The sequence below is a fragment of the Uloborus diversus genome, chromosome 3 (assembly GCF_026930045.1).
Source record: "Uloborus diversus isolate 005 chromosome 3, Udiv.v.3.1, whole genome shotgun sequence".
Lineage (NCBI taxonomy): Eukaryota > Metazoa > Arthropoda > Arachnida > Araneae > Uloboridae > Uloborus > Uloborus diversus.
In genome coordinates this window covers 188284521-188300790 of record NC_072733.1, presented here as the reverse complement: position 1 = coordinate 188300790, position 16270 = coordinate 188284521, and the positions used below count along the sequence as shown (strand labels likewise).

Below are 16270 nucleotides of genomic sequence, written 5' to 3'. Positions count from 1 at the left end.
TACTTTAATTAAGAGAGCTTAATATTATATTCCCTTAATCATTAAAACAGCTGATTGTTTGCACAGTTAACAAAAGTACTACTTTGATATTAAATTGGCCTCAATTTTTAAATATTAAAAGGTTTTTTTTTTATTATTTCTATGAACAAGGCATTTTTTAATTTTTTTTAATTTATGAGTAAAATAATTGGAGCTTAACTGTTCCATTGTTTATGGTTACTTTTAGTAGGTACCACTCTCATGTAACAACAAAAAAAGAAAACAAAAGGTTTCAAAATTTAAAAATATTTGCATTCAAAAGTTACGTTTTCTGGAGAATGACCCATATACGCAACTGAAGTTCTGTATACCGATGAGCTAAAGCCTATAATCATTCAAGTCATTTCAGGAATACTTTCTGAAAGGCTCCAAACCACTTAGCGTGACATTGAATCTCGGCTTGATATTTTGCGTGCGACAAACGCAGCTCATACTGAAGAGTTGAGCAGTATGAAACTGCTTTAACCCACAAGCAAAATATATGCAAATGGGCTTGTAGTATTTTTCCATGTATAATAGCATTGTTGGAATTGCCAAAAACAATAGTTTAAAATCAAAAAAGGACATATTTCACAAATTACAGTACAATATAATAACCTCAAAAGCCAAAATGGGGAATGAATTTCTTGCGCCTCATATGTTCACTCAGACTTGTGTACTATAGACATACCAAAATAGCATTCATGGCTCCACATTAGGAAGAATATTGCTAATGTATACAATAATTAGCATCATGTGTTTATTTGTGTCACTGTAAAAGATTGTGCTTTTGAATAGCATATTTAGACACAACAAGGCATTAGTTTTTCCTTTTGGATAGGCAGTGAGCGGATTGCTTGTTTTAATGAGCAGTGTAATTTCACCGCCACAATTGGATATAATCAGGGCCTGGTAAACGCACAGTCCGGCAGGTCCATGGACCTGTGTACCACAATTTTAAGGATATCAAAATAGGGTAAATTTCTTCTTCCTTTTTTTGGAAACTGCCACTTGAAAAATGTGGAGATTTTCTTGTAAGAGGGGCTCAAATTTTGCCAGGACCTGGGCGTCACTTTGGCTTGATCAGGCTCTGAATTCAATGAAAAGTTCATTTTTATTTTTTTGATAAGAAAGATTCTCCCTTTTTCTTTTAATTTTTTTTTTTGGAGCATTTTTTGATTGGTAGAGCTTGGTGCCTTTTTGACTCTGGTGCCGTCATGCCCCGCATGACCTTGCACAGGGACAACGCGGCCCTGACCGGGACACCGGGATTTTGGCTGAAAATCGAAACTGTCCAGTCAAACCGGGATTTATCATAAAAACCTAATAGACCAAGAGCTGACCCCCCAAAACACGATTTATCTCTTTTATGGCTTGTGGCCGGTTAAAATAATAAAAAAATGCAATTTAAAACTTTGGCTCGAATCCCCCCCACTAATTTTGGGTCACACGGCTGCGTGGGTGGATGAAAGGTCAAAAAAATGAAAAATATTAAAGTGATGAGTTAAATGGCTAAAAACTATATAATAGCATTAAATTAATAAGAAAAAACCCGTAGCGAATTTCCCCCCCAGCTATGTTGGGGCGAACGTGGTGCCCCCCAGGGGTAAAGTATCGATTATGAAACTTAAAAAAAAATGATCACTTTCGTGGGGGGGAATTTTACAGGGTATTAGTTTCATTATTTTGATTGCCAAAAAAAATTCCCCCCCAGTAACTATGGGTCAATTTGTCAAAAAAAATTTTTTTTTGTTCCTCTTTATTTGGTTCAAGTCGAGTATTATTCGAACTTACGCATGACTGTTTAAGTTGCAAAAAAACCCCCTAAAGTTTGAACGTTTTTTCATTAAAAAAAACTTGTAGCAATCTCCCCCCCACACCTATGGAGGGGGTTGCTACGCGGTGCGCAGTTTTACAACGTGGTGCCCCCCCACCCCCAGGGTGAATTGTCGATTGATTAAATTAAAAATAAATTATCACTTTCGTGGAGGGAGTTTTACAGAGTATACATTTAATTGCAAAACAAAATATCTCCTCCCCAGCAATTATAAGTCTACTAGCTGCATTGCCAGGCGTTGCACGGTCTACCTCAAAAATGTACGTGTATTCGGCGTTCCAAGCATTTTATACAATTATATAAATTTTCTCGCTTTCATTACATTTCTTATTGCTGCTCCACTCCTATTAGTCAAAGCGCAATGTTATACAGCCTATAGCCTTCTCAATAAATGGACTATTCAACACAAAATGAATTTTTCTGTTCGAACCCGTCGTCCCTGTAGACCAAGAGCTGAGCCCCCAAAACACGGTTTATCTGTTTTATGGCGGGTGGCCGGTTAAAATAATAAAAAAATGTGATTAAAAATTTTGGCTCTAATCCCCCCCCCCCTCCGCCCACTATTTTCGGGTCACACGCTGCATGGGTGGATGAAAGGTCAAAATAAAAGAAAAATATTAACATAAGTGAAATGGCTAAAAATTATATAATAACATTAAATTAATTTAAAAAAAACACGTAGCAAATCTCCCCTCCAGCTATGTTGGGGCGAATGTGGGAGCCCCCCCCCCAGAAGTGAATATCGATTGTTAAAATTGAAAAAAAAAATCACATTCGTGGGGTTGGGGATGGGGAACTTTACAGGGTATTTGTTTCATTATTTTGATTTCCAAAAAATCCCCCCCCAGTAACTATGGGTAAATTTGTCAAAAAAAAAAGAGTTTTTTGTTTCTCTTTATTTGGTCCGAGTCCAGTACTATTCGAACTTTCCCATGACCTCTTAAATTGTAAAAAACAATTACAATTATTTATTCGGTAAAAAAAACACGTAGAAAATCCCCCCCCCAGCTATGTTAGGGCGAACTTGTTGCCCCCCAGGAGTGAATTATCGATTGATTAAATAAATAAAAAAAGATTACTTTCGTAGAGAGGAGGGATTTTCTCAGAGTTTACATTTGATTGTAGCAGGGAAAAAAATCCCCCCCCCCAAAAAAAAAATGTTTTTAATTTAAATTAGAAATTTTGAAATATTTTTCAAAATGAAAGGAAGCAATACAGCGTCCGTACATCTGCTTCTACCATTGTGTGCTCAGCATGAAAAGAATGAATGTGATGATTTCTTCTTGCTGTTTCGAGGGCAGTTTCGTCAGTGATCAACTGTAGCCAACACAGTGAAGTCGTTATAGCTGTTGGTTTTTCTTTTCGGAGCACGCTGTACCGCATCCTTAAACTGAAAACGTAAAAAAATCCTTTTTTCAAAAATATATTTTGTTGTTTTTATATTATGAGTGTTTTAAAGGGTAATTTTAAGTGTAGCCAGCCACCAGATAAAAGATAATTTAGTATATTATCTCTAGAGTATACATTTAGTTGTTTTAATTGCAAAAAAAAAAAAAAAAAAATCTCCCCCTACCCCAGTAATTATGAGTTTATTTCACAAACAAAAGTGATTTTATGTTAAAATTGCAATAACGACTTTTTTACTTGTAAATGTTAATGCGTTAATCTGATGCGTTAAATGAATTTTTAAAATAATAATTTGGAAATTCATATAGATTTATTTACCTTCAGCATATTGGTTGTGATAGTGTCTATCTAGTTTGATAAAAATGTTCCTGAAATCTCGATTATATAGATCTGCTTCTGTTACGAACTCGGAAAAATCTAAATCACGGAATTTCAGTTTTCAGTGTTTTCGAATCTTTGAAACTTTTATTCCTTCAAATAAAGTTTCTGTCAAAACATTATCTTTTATCTGGTGGCTGGCTACACTTTAAATTACCCTTTAAAACACTCATAATATAAAAACATCAAAATATATTTTTGAAAAAAGGATTTTTTTACGTTTTCAGTTTAAGGATGCGGTACAGCGTGCTCCGAAAAGAAAAACCAACAGCTATAACGACTTCACTGTGTTGGCTACAGTTGATCACTGACGAAACTGCTCTCGAAACAGCAAGAAGAAATCATCACAGGCGTATACTTTCCCCTTCATTCTTTTCATGCTGAGCACACAATGGTAGAAGCAGATGTACGGACGCTGAATTGCTTCCTTTCATTTTGAAAAATATTTCAAAATTTCTAATTTAAATTAAAAACATTTTTTTTTGGGGGGGGGGGGATTTTTTTCCCTGGCTACAATCAAATGTAAACTCTGAGAAAATCCCTCCTCTCTACGAAAGTAATCTTTTTTTTTATTTAATCAATCGATAATTCACTCCTGGGGGGCAACAAGTTCGCCCTAACATAGCTGGGGGGGGGGATTTTCTACGTGTTTTTTTTTACCGAATAAATAATTGCAATTGTTTTTTACAATTTAAGAGGTCATGGGAAAGTTCGAATAGTACTGGACTCGGACCAAATAAAGAGAAACAAAAAACTTTTTCTTTGACAAATTTACCCATAGTTACTGGGGGGGGGGGAGATTTTTTGGAAATCAAAATAATGAAACAAATACCCTGTAAAGTTCCCCATCCCCAACCCCACGAAAGTGATTTTTTTTTTTAATTTTAACAATCGATATTCACTTCTGGGGGGGGGGGGCTCCCACATTCGCCCCAACATAGCTGGAGGGGAGATTTGCTACGTGTTTTTTTTAATTAATTTAATGTTATTATATAATTTTTAGCCATTTCACTTATGTTAATATTTTTCTTTTATTTTGACCTTTCATCCACCCATGCAGCGTGTGACCCGAAAATAGTGGGCGGAGGGGGGGGGATTAGAGCCAAAATTTTTAATCACATTTTTTTATTATTTTAACCGGCCACCCGCCATAAAACAGATAAACCGTATTTTGGGGGCTCAGCTCTTGGTCTACAGGGACGACGGGTTCGAACTGAAAAATTCATTTTTTGTTGAATAGTCCATTTATTGAGAAGGCTATAGGCTATATAACATTGCGCTTTGACTAATAGGAGTGGAGCAGCAATAAGAAATGTAATGAAAGCGAGAAAATTTATATAATTGTATAAAATGCTTAGAACGCCGAATACACGTACATTTTTGAGGTAGACCGTGCAACGCCTGGCAATGCAGCTAGTAGACTTATAATTGCTGGGGAGGAGATATTTTGTTTTGCAATTAAATGTATACTCTGTAAAATTCCCTCCACGAAAGTGATCATTTATTTTTAATTTAATCAATCGACAATTCACCCCTGGGGGTGGGGGGGCACCACGTTGTAAAGCTGCGCACCGCGTAGCAACCCCCTCCATAGGTGTGGGGGGGAGATTGCTACGAGTTTTTTTTAATGAAAAAACGTTCAAACTTTAGGGTTTTTTTTTGCAACTTAAACAGTCATGCGTTAAGTTCGAATAATACTCGACTTGAACCAAATAAAGAGGAACAAAAAAAATTTTTTTTGACAAATTGACCCATAGTTACTGGGGGGGAATTTTTTTTGGCAATCAAAATAATGAAACTAATACCCTGTAAAATTCCCCCCCACGAAAGTGATCATTTTTTTTAAGTTTCATAATCGATACTTTTCCCCTGGGGGGGCACCACCTTCGCCCCAACATAGCTGGGGGGGAAATTCGCTACGGGTTTTTTCTTATTAATTTAATGCTATTATATAGTTTTTAGCCATTTAACTCATCACTTTGATATTTTTCATTTTTTTTGACCTTTCATCCACCCACGCAGCCGTGTGACCCAAAATTAGTGGGGGGGATTCGAGCCAAAGTTTTAAATTGCATTTTTTTATTATTTTAACCGGCCACAAGCCATAAAAGAGATAAATCGCGTTTTCGGGGGTCAGCTCTTGGTCTATAACTATTTATCAGAAAAACTATTTATCCTCACTTTGAAGTAATGTGCGTGTGATTTATATTTCTACCAAAAAAATCAGGAAATGTATGGTCTATGATTTTTTTTATAAATCTAGCAATTTGAAAATAAAAATTTTGAATGAATAATATTACTGGTTGTATGCATGAATCCTACTGTGCAATTTCCTATCTGATTATTTTTTGTTATACCTTTTATTTATTGAAGTACATCTTATTACTTAAAAAAATATATTGAATTTATAGCCAAAGCACTATTAATGTGATAATGTCTTAATATGAAAAATTTATGTTCGGTTATATTTTCATGGTAACTTCGGTTTTTGGATCATGCTTGATCAGCACTTCCTCCTTTTGTTACTAAGGTTTTTTCCTTAAGTGTTTTATTGGTGTTTTACAATACACTGCAATATAAAAGTGATGACTTTCAGATAGATTTAACTAAAAAAATATTCTTATTACATTTTATGCAATTTGTAGTTGACAACACCTGTCTACGTTGCACAGTTTGAGATCCAAATTTGAGAATCACAAAATACGGAAGTCCCGAAAAACTTAACTTTTTTCTGTAATATTTTTTTTTCATCACTTCTTTTAGAATTTTAAATGTTCAAAATTGTTAACGTTTAGCCATTACTTGTTACAAACACAGTACTTTCAGTTCAGCATTTTTTTTTTAAACGTTTTTCCACTGCCACGGGTGTAAATAAGCGTTTTGCTGAGTTGTGCTGCAATTTTTAACATCTACTTTCGGTTAACAATACTACTTTTCTTCTTCTCATAAGTTTGCAATACAAAGTCTATTGAACAAAAGTACAAAATTATTTTTAGGGAAAATATGATTTAATTATGGTATCGATCGGTGCATTGCATAATAATAAAAAGTAACATCCGCAGAATATATGCTGCTGCAAATTGTCTCCTATCTTTTGTTTTAGCATAATGAAGTGCACTTTTATTCAGATTGGTCAAAACATAGAGGAAATTTATCACGGACATTAGTGAAATTAGGAAAAACGTGACAAATACCACACAACAGGAGAGTTTTCACTATTTTTTGAGTCAAAATCCAGGGTTCGTACGGATCATGGAAATCCTGGAAAATCATGGGAAAAAAATAAACAAATTTCAGACCTTGAAAAGTCATGGAAATTTAATATTTTCATTATAAGTCATGGAAATTTATTTTAAGTCATGGAAAAATGTCTTGGGCAGTAAAAAAGTAACAATAGCTAAAAGAGCGCTAGAAATATTGAGTGATTTAGTAATATTGCATGTAAATTGAACGATCTCAAAAACAAATCCGAGTTTTGGAATCCAACTTCATCTGCTTCTGTAACAGCGGCTCGCCTTTTTTTGTAATGTGATTTTACTACTGGGGCGTCACCAATTTTGAATTCACCATTATTTTCAGCACTTCTTATATTTTGTATTCTGTAGTAGTGGACTTGCACATTCTTGATTTTTGCCATGCCCCCTCAAAAAGTGTAATTCAATTGCTTCCGAGTTTGTTTCAACTACTTGTAAAAAAATTCATTATTAAATTTACCAGAGTTTATCTTAATATGTTGAAGGCTTTAGAAAATGAAGACTTTAGTCAGGCTATAGAACATAGAAATAGGGGAATTCTAATACTCTAAAACAGTAGTGCCCTACATACAGCTCGCAAAACTGATCCTTGTGGCTAACTGAAATATCTGGTTTAGAAAAAAGAATTTACTGAAAAACGTGGCTTTATTTTAATGAACGCATATACTGTCAAGTTACATGGATGATTAGATACACTATTGACTCCAAAGGACAATGTTTTTATGAAGTAAATTTATTATTGGAAACTTAGTAATGACACATTCAATTTTTGTCCCATGCATTACTATTCGCCCCTATATATTAAATATTTTTTAGACATTTAAACATCAGTGTATTGCATTCATTATATTTTTATTTTGCTTGAATTTGTATGAAAAAGACAAATAAGAATAATTTATTAGTTTCTGCAGTGTGCACTGATATTTTTTCAAGTGCTCCAATGACGTAGAGGCACTCACGTAGCAATTTTTCTAATGCCCATTTCCGGAAATTGTCAAGTTTTACACTAAATAGTACTATTCTCTTCATGCAACAAGGTCATGAAAAATTTATGAAGTCCTGAAAAAGTCTTAGAAAAGTCATGGAAATTTTTTATCCAAATTGAGTATGAACCCTGAAATCAGAAAATTCCGAAATCTGGAAATTTCAAAGTCCCAAGCATTTTGGATTTCATATTCTGTACTATATATGCCATGGCTCAAGTTGCATATTTATGTTTTGATTTATTTTTTAAAAAATACACTCTGCCGCAAAAAAATATATGCACCCAGAAGAAATTGAGCTACACTCACGAAACTTGGTAGGCATATAGTGTATAAGGAGATAAGATGATTAAAAATTCAGAGTAAAAGATAATTTTATTAAGTAGTTACAGCATGCAAAAGGTTACAAATCAGTAAGTAGTAAAGCCACCTCTGGCAGCTATACAAGCCGAAATACGACGTGGTAATAAATCAGTTAGGTCACTTATGACCCCTGCGGAAGATCATGCCATAATCTTTATGATTGCGTCGTTAATTCCCCTGTATCCCAGAATGACTTCAGTTGCCTTCACAGCACGTCTCAGACATGCTCTTTTGGCGAAAGGTCTGGTGACCTGGCAGGCCATGGGAGTACGTCATGTCCCTGAAGACAGTGTTGAGAGAGTCGCGCAGTATGTGGACGAGAATTGTCCTGTTGATAAATGGCACCTGGGGGACTTGATAGCATGGGCAGAACAATCGGAGTTAAAATGCTGTCCACGTATCTGCGAGCTGTCAAAGTGCCTTGGAGAACAACTAGAGGTGATCATGTGTTCAAAGAAATCGCTCCCCACACTGTCACACCTTGTGAAATGGCTGTAAGCCGCTCAACAACAAATGCCGGATCGGAGTGCTGGCTGGTGCGCTTCCACACATGTGTACGGTGATCATCAACACTGAGACTGAATCGAGATTCATCTCTGAAGATCACACGCCTCCAGTCTGTTACACTCCAAGCTGCTCGAGGTTGCAAAAAATCCAATCGACACTGCCTGTGATGTGATGCCTGGAAGGAGTTAAGTGGTACTGAATCGATGCAAGTGACGTTGTTGGTGCCGACATAGCCACTCTTCTGTTTGTGCGATCCTCGCTTTCATTTGTGTTCCTGGGATGCCCTGACCCTCCGCGACGGTAGACTCTCCCTTCCGTGATCCACTGTTGCCAACACCGAGCAACTACCATATCAGCCGAGTTTCATGATTGTGGCTCTAATTCTTCTAGGTGCATATATTTTTTTAAGACAGAGTGTATTTTAATGAATATGTTTTTACTTCATTTTATTTTATGAAAAAAAACATATCTAAGCATACAAAAACTTATATTGTATCATATAATTCCTTAATTCAAATTTTGCCACTTGTCACATTTACTCTGCCTATGCAAGAATCCATTCTTGGTATCAAGAATACTTACGAGGTGTGATCAAAAAATATGGTGAATAATTTTTTATTAAAAAAGTTTTTGGTTACATAGAATTTGATTTAATTTCCTTCAAAGTACTTGCTTGGCGAGCAATGAACTTATCCAAACCTTGATTCCATGATTGGAAGTATTTCTTGAAGGCGTCTTTCGGAAGGGCTTTCAGCTGCTCGTTTGTGGCCCTCTCAATATCCACAATGGTGTTAAAACATATTTCTTTAAGCACAGTTTTAATTTTCTCAGAGAGGCAGAAGTCGCATGGTGCTAAATCTGGTGAGTATGGCGAATTTGAACAGAGAGAAACACTTTTTCCGGCCAAAAACCTTACAAAACAAGATTTTCCTTTAGGAATGGGAACAAATTTTGCTCTCACTCGTCTCATTTGCAACGCATCAGTTAAAATCTTTTGAAGCGAACCGTATGAGAAGTTAAGGTCTTTTGACGGCCATCTAATAGTCATTCCTCATTTGAACGAATCAATGATTCCACTTTTTGCTCATTTTCTTCTGTTTTGAAGGTTACTGGACGTCCCGCACGCTGCTCGTCTTCAACAGTTTCATTTCCGTTTTTAAATCACTCATACCACTTGTACACTGTCTTCAGAGTTGCCACTTATTGCCATACACCAATTTTAACATTTTGTAAACTTCTTTTGAAACTTAAAGTAAAACTTACCATTAATGTGGTGCTCGAAATCCACGTTGCACTGTAGACACGATTAACTCTACCACTCTCTAGAGGCTCTGGCAACTGACTGACAAATTTGAATGTGTTATAACTTGTCTCTGTCTCAGCTGATCACGCTACTGAACAAACTATGGCATATACATGTAGCATCAACACACAGTTGCTGCTATAAAAATAAAAATTCATTCACCTTACTTTTTGATCACACCTCGTCATTTAGGGATTCTTCATGCTTTTTTACTTATCTTTTAAAAAAAAGTAATCATAAGAAGCTTACTGGTATCCCTGCACAAAACAAACCTTTAAAGTATTCACAACAATGAAATTGTAACCAAAAGTAATTGATGGCTCGTTATGTACTGGTCAAAACGTTGAATGTCCTAATTTTATGTAATGTTCTTGCATTTTAACAGGACCCTTGGTATAAAATCGAATTTGTGACGAAAGGAAAAGTAACTATTAGAGGAGATAATGGAGATCTTCAACCTAAGGAACATTATCCTGACAGTACAGCAGTACGTACATTTTCAAAATCCATTTTCACTTTGATGTTTTAATTTTAGTTTTTAAAAGTATTTAAAATTTTTTGAACCTTTCATCTTACACCCCCCTTAAGTAATCAAAAATGCAATAAATGTTTGTGTCGTGAAACATAAATATTAGCGTTTGTGATAAAGTGTATTAGTTTTATTTTACTTCAGGTTTTAGTTAATGTTGAGGGATGATATTACTATTTCATAGTTTTGCTTATCTTATATTTTTAATGCCATAATGTTTGCATAAATTATGCACATCATGCTCTTATATGTAACATGCCAATAAAATTGGAACATTTGCTCATAGGTGAAAACTGTTATTGTTCATCCCGGACCTCCACCTTCAGAAGAAATCGACCAGTGGATCATATTTGTTAGCATAGGTGTTGGTGTATTCCTACTAATATTAATTCTTATTTTGTTGATTCATGTAAGTAGGAGATAATTTTTTGATTTTCTTTTTAGAAGTTTTATAAATTCAAATAAGAGGAATATCAGAAAAATAATTTCTTGACATAAAAGTCAGCAGCTCATAAAAAATGTAACTTGCGAAAACAATGACAGGAAACCTGAAGCAACAAAAAATTAAGAAACGAAATATTTGATATAGATTGTTTGGAAAAATCATAGTAAAACTCACAACAAGATGCTAAAATATTACTGTTTTGAAGCTAATAAAAATTATATATTTATCAAAAGAGCTTCAGGAATACAAAATCTTTTTCGAATTTCTAAATTTTTGTGGCTTTATCTTCTGAAATGTTGGTCTACTTTATAGCTATTAGGTTGACTTCTCATTTATTTGCATTAAAGATCTCCTGATTTGCAAGCAAATCTTCAATTTTTTCCCCCGTCTTCTTTTTTATTTTTTTAGAACAAATATTTTTATTAGTAACTTTTTCTGTGAAACAAAATTTGTTATTTAATAGTTACAGGTACAATGATTTAAAGAGTACATGACTCGATTCTTTTTAAAAGAAATTAAAATGTTTGAAAAAGGGTATAAATCAGAACTTTACAATAGTTAAAGTGATTTAGTTAAAGAAAGACAAAAATTGAGCTCATTTTCAATCAACAGAAACTAGCAATTCCCAAACTTTGTCATAAATGTTGAGGATTATAAAGATTGCATTTTATTCATTAATAAATGTAAACAAGAAGTCTTTTAATTAATGATAATGTATTTATTGCTATGAAAGTAATTTGGCTTGAGGTATTACTACATTTTTTTTTTCCAATGTGTAGGAAAACCTTTAGCACTCCTTGATATTTTTTAGAGGAGAGAAATTCATTTTGAAGGAGTGAAACATACAGAAGTAGTAAAGACCATAATAGTGTTCAATTCTGTAAAAAAAAAAAAGAAAAAAAATTTTCTAAGGATAAGATAGACAATGGGAGGAAAAGAAAAGATGTGTACTTTTTTCTTTCTTTTTAACCTATAGAAAGCTTGACATTGTAAATTTTATCAAGTTGAGAAACATTCAAACATACAAATTTTAAAATTGAAATTACCTTTTTCTTTATTTCCTGTGATGCTTAATTTTTATTTAAGTTACAAAGCTTGAAAAGACCCTTAATTAAAATTTTGAGTTGTATTTTCAATTATCAATGCTTAAAACTCGCTTGTAGGGGCATTAAAAAATTTCTGCTTTTTGGTGTTGTTAAAAAAATGAGCTTGATAATGCATCATGCAATAAAATTTTTTAGAACATTTTTTATTGCCAAAGCATGTTTTAGATGCTTTTTGAAATTTATTTCAGTGTGAAATAATGTTTATTTTATTTATAGTTTGGATTTTTCAAACGAAAACAAAAGGAAAAAATGAAGGAAATGATGACAGAATCCAACGCAAAGGACTATGAGCCTATAAATGATGTTGAAAGCAATGATAAGCTGTCAGATTAATAGAGATTTTAGACAAAGAGACTGAGATGTGAAAAAAAAAAAAAAAAAAAAAACTTGAAAAAGCAGAGTAGGGTTTCCTTTGAAAAGCTATTCAATTGAAATGCCCACTAATTGAAGACTGAATGGACGAATGTATGAAGTGGTTAAGCATGATTCAAATGTGCCATCTTCATATAAATATAAGAAACTTATCCATTAATGCATTTTAAATTTCATGTATGTACAACCAAGCTTTATAATGTGATAAAATCAACGGATCTCAAGTTCCTCTGAAGGTCTCGCACAAAGCAAAAATCTTCATCTACTAACTTTAAATGCAGAAACTGAGCATTTGTGAATCTTGTGTACACATATATATTAAGAAAATGAGAGCAGGAGATAAAGAAAATTACTTATAGATTCTGTTGTTGAACTACTCGAATGAAATTCACTTTCTAATACAAATTTTAATGCTGAAAAGAAGTATTTCTTCAACAAACAATTCAAACAGCTGAGAGACTATAAGTTGTCAGACTCTAACGTAAGTGTATATATATATGTTGTGTGCTTTATGTTCTTTCATACATCATAAATGTCATGTCAGTTTCTTAGTACATGGGTTTTTGATGCTTTATGTTCTTTCATACATCATAAATGTCACGTCAGTTTCTTAGTACATGGGATTTTGATGCTTGAAATAATTGCATACTTTTCAAATGGTTGAGTCTTTTGCTGTACTTATATTTTACTTTATGTGATCTTTCTTTGTGATGTTTTCCAAATCTGAAGGAAAGTTAGTTCACCGCAGCGTATTTTTTGAGCAGGCTCTTAAAACTCTTACCTTGTTGCAACTATTTAGCTTAAAACTTACAAACCAATGAATAATAGAAAAAATGCTCTCTTATATAACATAAGAAAATACAAAAACTTGGTGTCCTGTTTTTTGTCTTTTTTTGCACATGTAAATAGCTTTAATGTTGAAGTGTGTAGTGTTTTGTCATTCTCAAGTTCCTTTTAAATGTTTTTGTGCATTAGTTTTATATTTTAAGATGTTTTCCTTTATTTTTGAGGAGACTGTTTTACACTCTTCCCCCATCAATACACACAATTTTGTGGTTTGTTAAAAAAAAAAGTTACATTAGTAAAAAATCTATCATGCAAAAGTAAATATTTCATTTTTGTGCACAAAAATTTTTGGAATTAAAATTTGTTACATAAATCATGCTTTCTAATGAAAATATTTTGTCTTAAAGGTCATATTTTTAAAACACAGTTTAAATTATCTTTGATGGTTTTACCCATTGTAAGAAATTTAGCTTTGCATAAACTATAAATAATAGTAAATAATTATTTTTCTAGTTTGCATAACTTTAACTTCAGCACATACAACTGTAATGAGCTTGTGAAAATAGGTTATAATTTCAATGTAGATATTAAGATTTTTTCACATTGATTTAAAATTTCTTTCAGTCTGATTTTGTAAGCTGTTGTTAATTTAATGCGGAATTTATATTATGTGGATTTGAAATTTTTACGGGACAAAAGTGGAAAAACAGTGGTTTAAGACAAAATGCTTTTGAATTTTAAAAACAAGTTTCTTTTCAAATATGCTGAATACAATCGATCATATTTCTTTTAATCTATTATCTGTACAGAAAGCATCATAGTAAATATTTACTGCAGAATAACTATTATTAGCATAAGTAGTTTTTGAAAATATGTCTAGTTTTATATTTCTTTTTTTACTTTTTTTTAAATTTTATTTTGCTAGTACACTAAAATTTTATTTGTTGTATATGCAGATTGCTCTTCATTTGATATTCACTCTGTATAAAAGATATGAAAAAAAGCTCTTTCCATTTTATTTATTTTCCATTGTATATATATCTATCATCTTTCATTCATTGTTTTTTAAATGAACATTTGTACCATATTGCTTCAAGTTCATGTGGATAATTTAGAGCTTAAGTTATGTAAACAGGAAACTGCTAAACGTTGAATTTTTCTTACTGACATGAACAAAAGTACAGTTTCAATGAATGTGGGCACATTCATTTGTTTCTATTATATAATGAAAATTTATTACTATATTCAACGTTTTACCAAAGCTATATGCTTTAAAGTTTTTGAAACACATATGCAAGTAAGTTTGACAAATTAACAAGATATTATGTTCAAAAAAGAGCATGAGTGCTTTTTGCTGAAAAAAATATTTTTGCATAAAAATAGTAGATATTAAATATTATAAAATACTGTGCATAAAATTAATTGAAATCTGTGTAATTTATTTTTATCTGAACATTTTATTTCATTATGCTTTCTGTACTGTAAATAATTGTTTTAACAAAAGCATACAATTCTTTAAATTTTACTTGAAAATTCACTTTTTGTGATACTTGAAACTACATTCAATCTTAATTACTGAGAAAGGAATAATACTAACCTTTTATCCTGAACAAAATATATCAGTCCCCCCCCCCCCTTATGTCTTTACTTTTAAGCATTGTTACATAATACATCTTAGCATTGTCAGAAAGCTGAAATAATGTGATATAAGCATTTTATAGGTTAGTTTTTTTTTTTCATTTAAATTACTAATGACTTTCCTTTTTTTTATAAATCAAAATAAAGCAAAATAAATGTTTTATTTTGGAATTCAAGTGATTGACTATTTTACAGAATGCTGACACAAAGAGAAAACATGTTCATTGAAACTTAATTTTCTTCATTTAAAATATATGAAAATTTTAAAATTTCATTTTGGTTTTTGTAAAAAGCTGCATTAAGTTTTGGAAGTGAAATATTTTTTTTAATAGAAGTGCATATTTTTATGGAATTACAAATGAGTAAATGTATGTGATTTACATTGAAAATAAAAGTTTTTCTTTTTTTTTTTTTTTTGTTAAAAATCTTTTGTAAAGTGTGCCAAAAAAATTGTTTTAAATAAAAAAAAATTGTTTTAGAAAAACTGTCATCTTTTACTTCTATAAAATTTCAAAAGCAAATTTAAGCTTTACATCACATTTGTTCATGTTCAGAGTTAACTCTTAGAGGTTCTGAAAGAATGAGTGATACAGTCAGCACCGCTTAAACAAATATCAACAATTCTGACCTGCGTTATATTCAATTAAGCGGGGTATTCGATAATAAGGGGAATACTAGAAACATATTTTTAAGTATTTTGCTGGTATTGTATTCATTATTACTATGATAAATCATAAATGATACTTCGTTACTTAAATATAGACATGAATTTCATCAAAATTAAAATATTTAATGTTTTTATATGTAAAAGATAAAAAAATTACATTCAGTTTTATTTTTTCTTAAAGAACTCTTCCTCAATTTTATCAGTGTTTTGGTTTACTCTCGAATCCTGAGTTTAAAAATCCCAAATTATTTCTCAACCATCCGTCTGTGTTTTTTCTAATTTTTAGTGCTTCCAAAGCATTTAACTGAGCGTATAAGCTTACGTCGTTCCTATTTGCGTTCATTTTACCCCACAATCAATTCAAAGCAGAGCTGAAAATAAACAATCAACTGATTCCGAAAAAAAGCCTTTCCTTATTCCCCAGCTACAGAACCTCGTCACACATCAAACTATGTCTAACAATGTCACTGACAAATGGATACCTCACTTGTCAAATCAATTAACTCCATAAAACAAAAAGTAGAGAAAAGTGATGAAGAAGATGGTCTTATGCAAGATTATTAATCAAAATATGTTTTTTTTTCTCATCCTCAAACACACAAAATGTGTAGAATTTCCTTAACGTTGCTGTCTGAACTTAATTTTTAAATGTAAAAACACATTAACACATAAAATTG

At 32.4% G+C, this 16270-nt stretch overlaps 1 protein-coding gene across 1 annotated transcript in view; it reads left to right on the top strand.

The window, feature by feature from the left end:
- LOC129218454 (integrin alpha-9-like) overlaps positions 1–15338 on the top strand; it is an 88595-nt gene extending 73257 nt beyond the window's left edge. Inside the window, exons 25-27 of the mRNA XM_054852729.1 lie at positions 10436–10537; positions 10866–10988; positions 12347–15338. Coding sequence (XP_054708704.1) covers positions 10436–10537; positions 10866–10988; positions 12347–12463 — 342 coding nt within the window. The 3' untranslated portion in view covers positions 12464–15338. The remainder of the gene's footprint in view (positions 1–10435; positions 10538–10865; positions 10989–12346) is intronic.
- Positions 15339–16270: the final 932 nt, after the last annotated feature.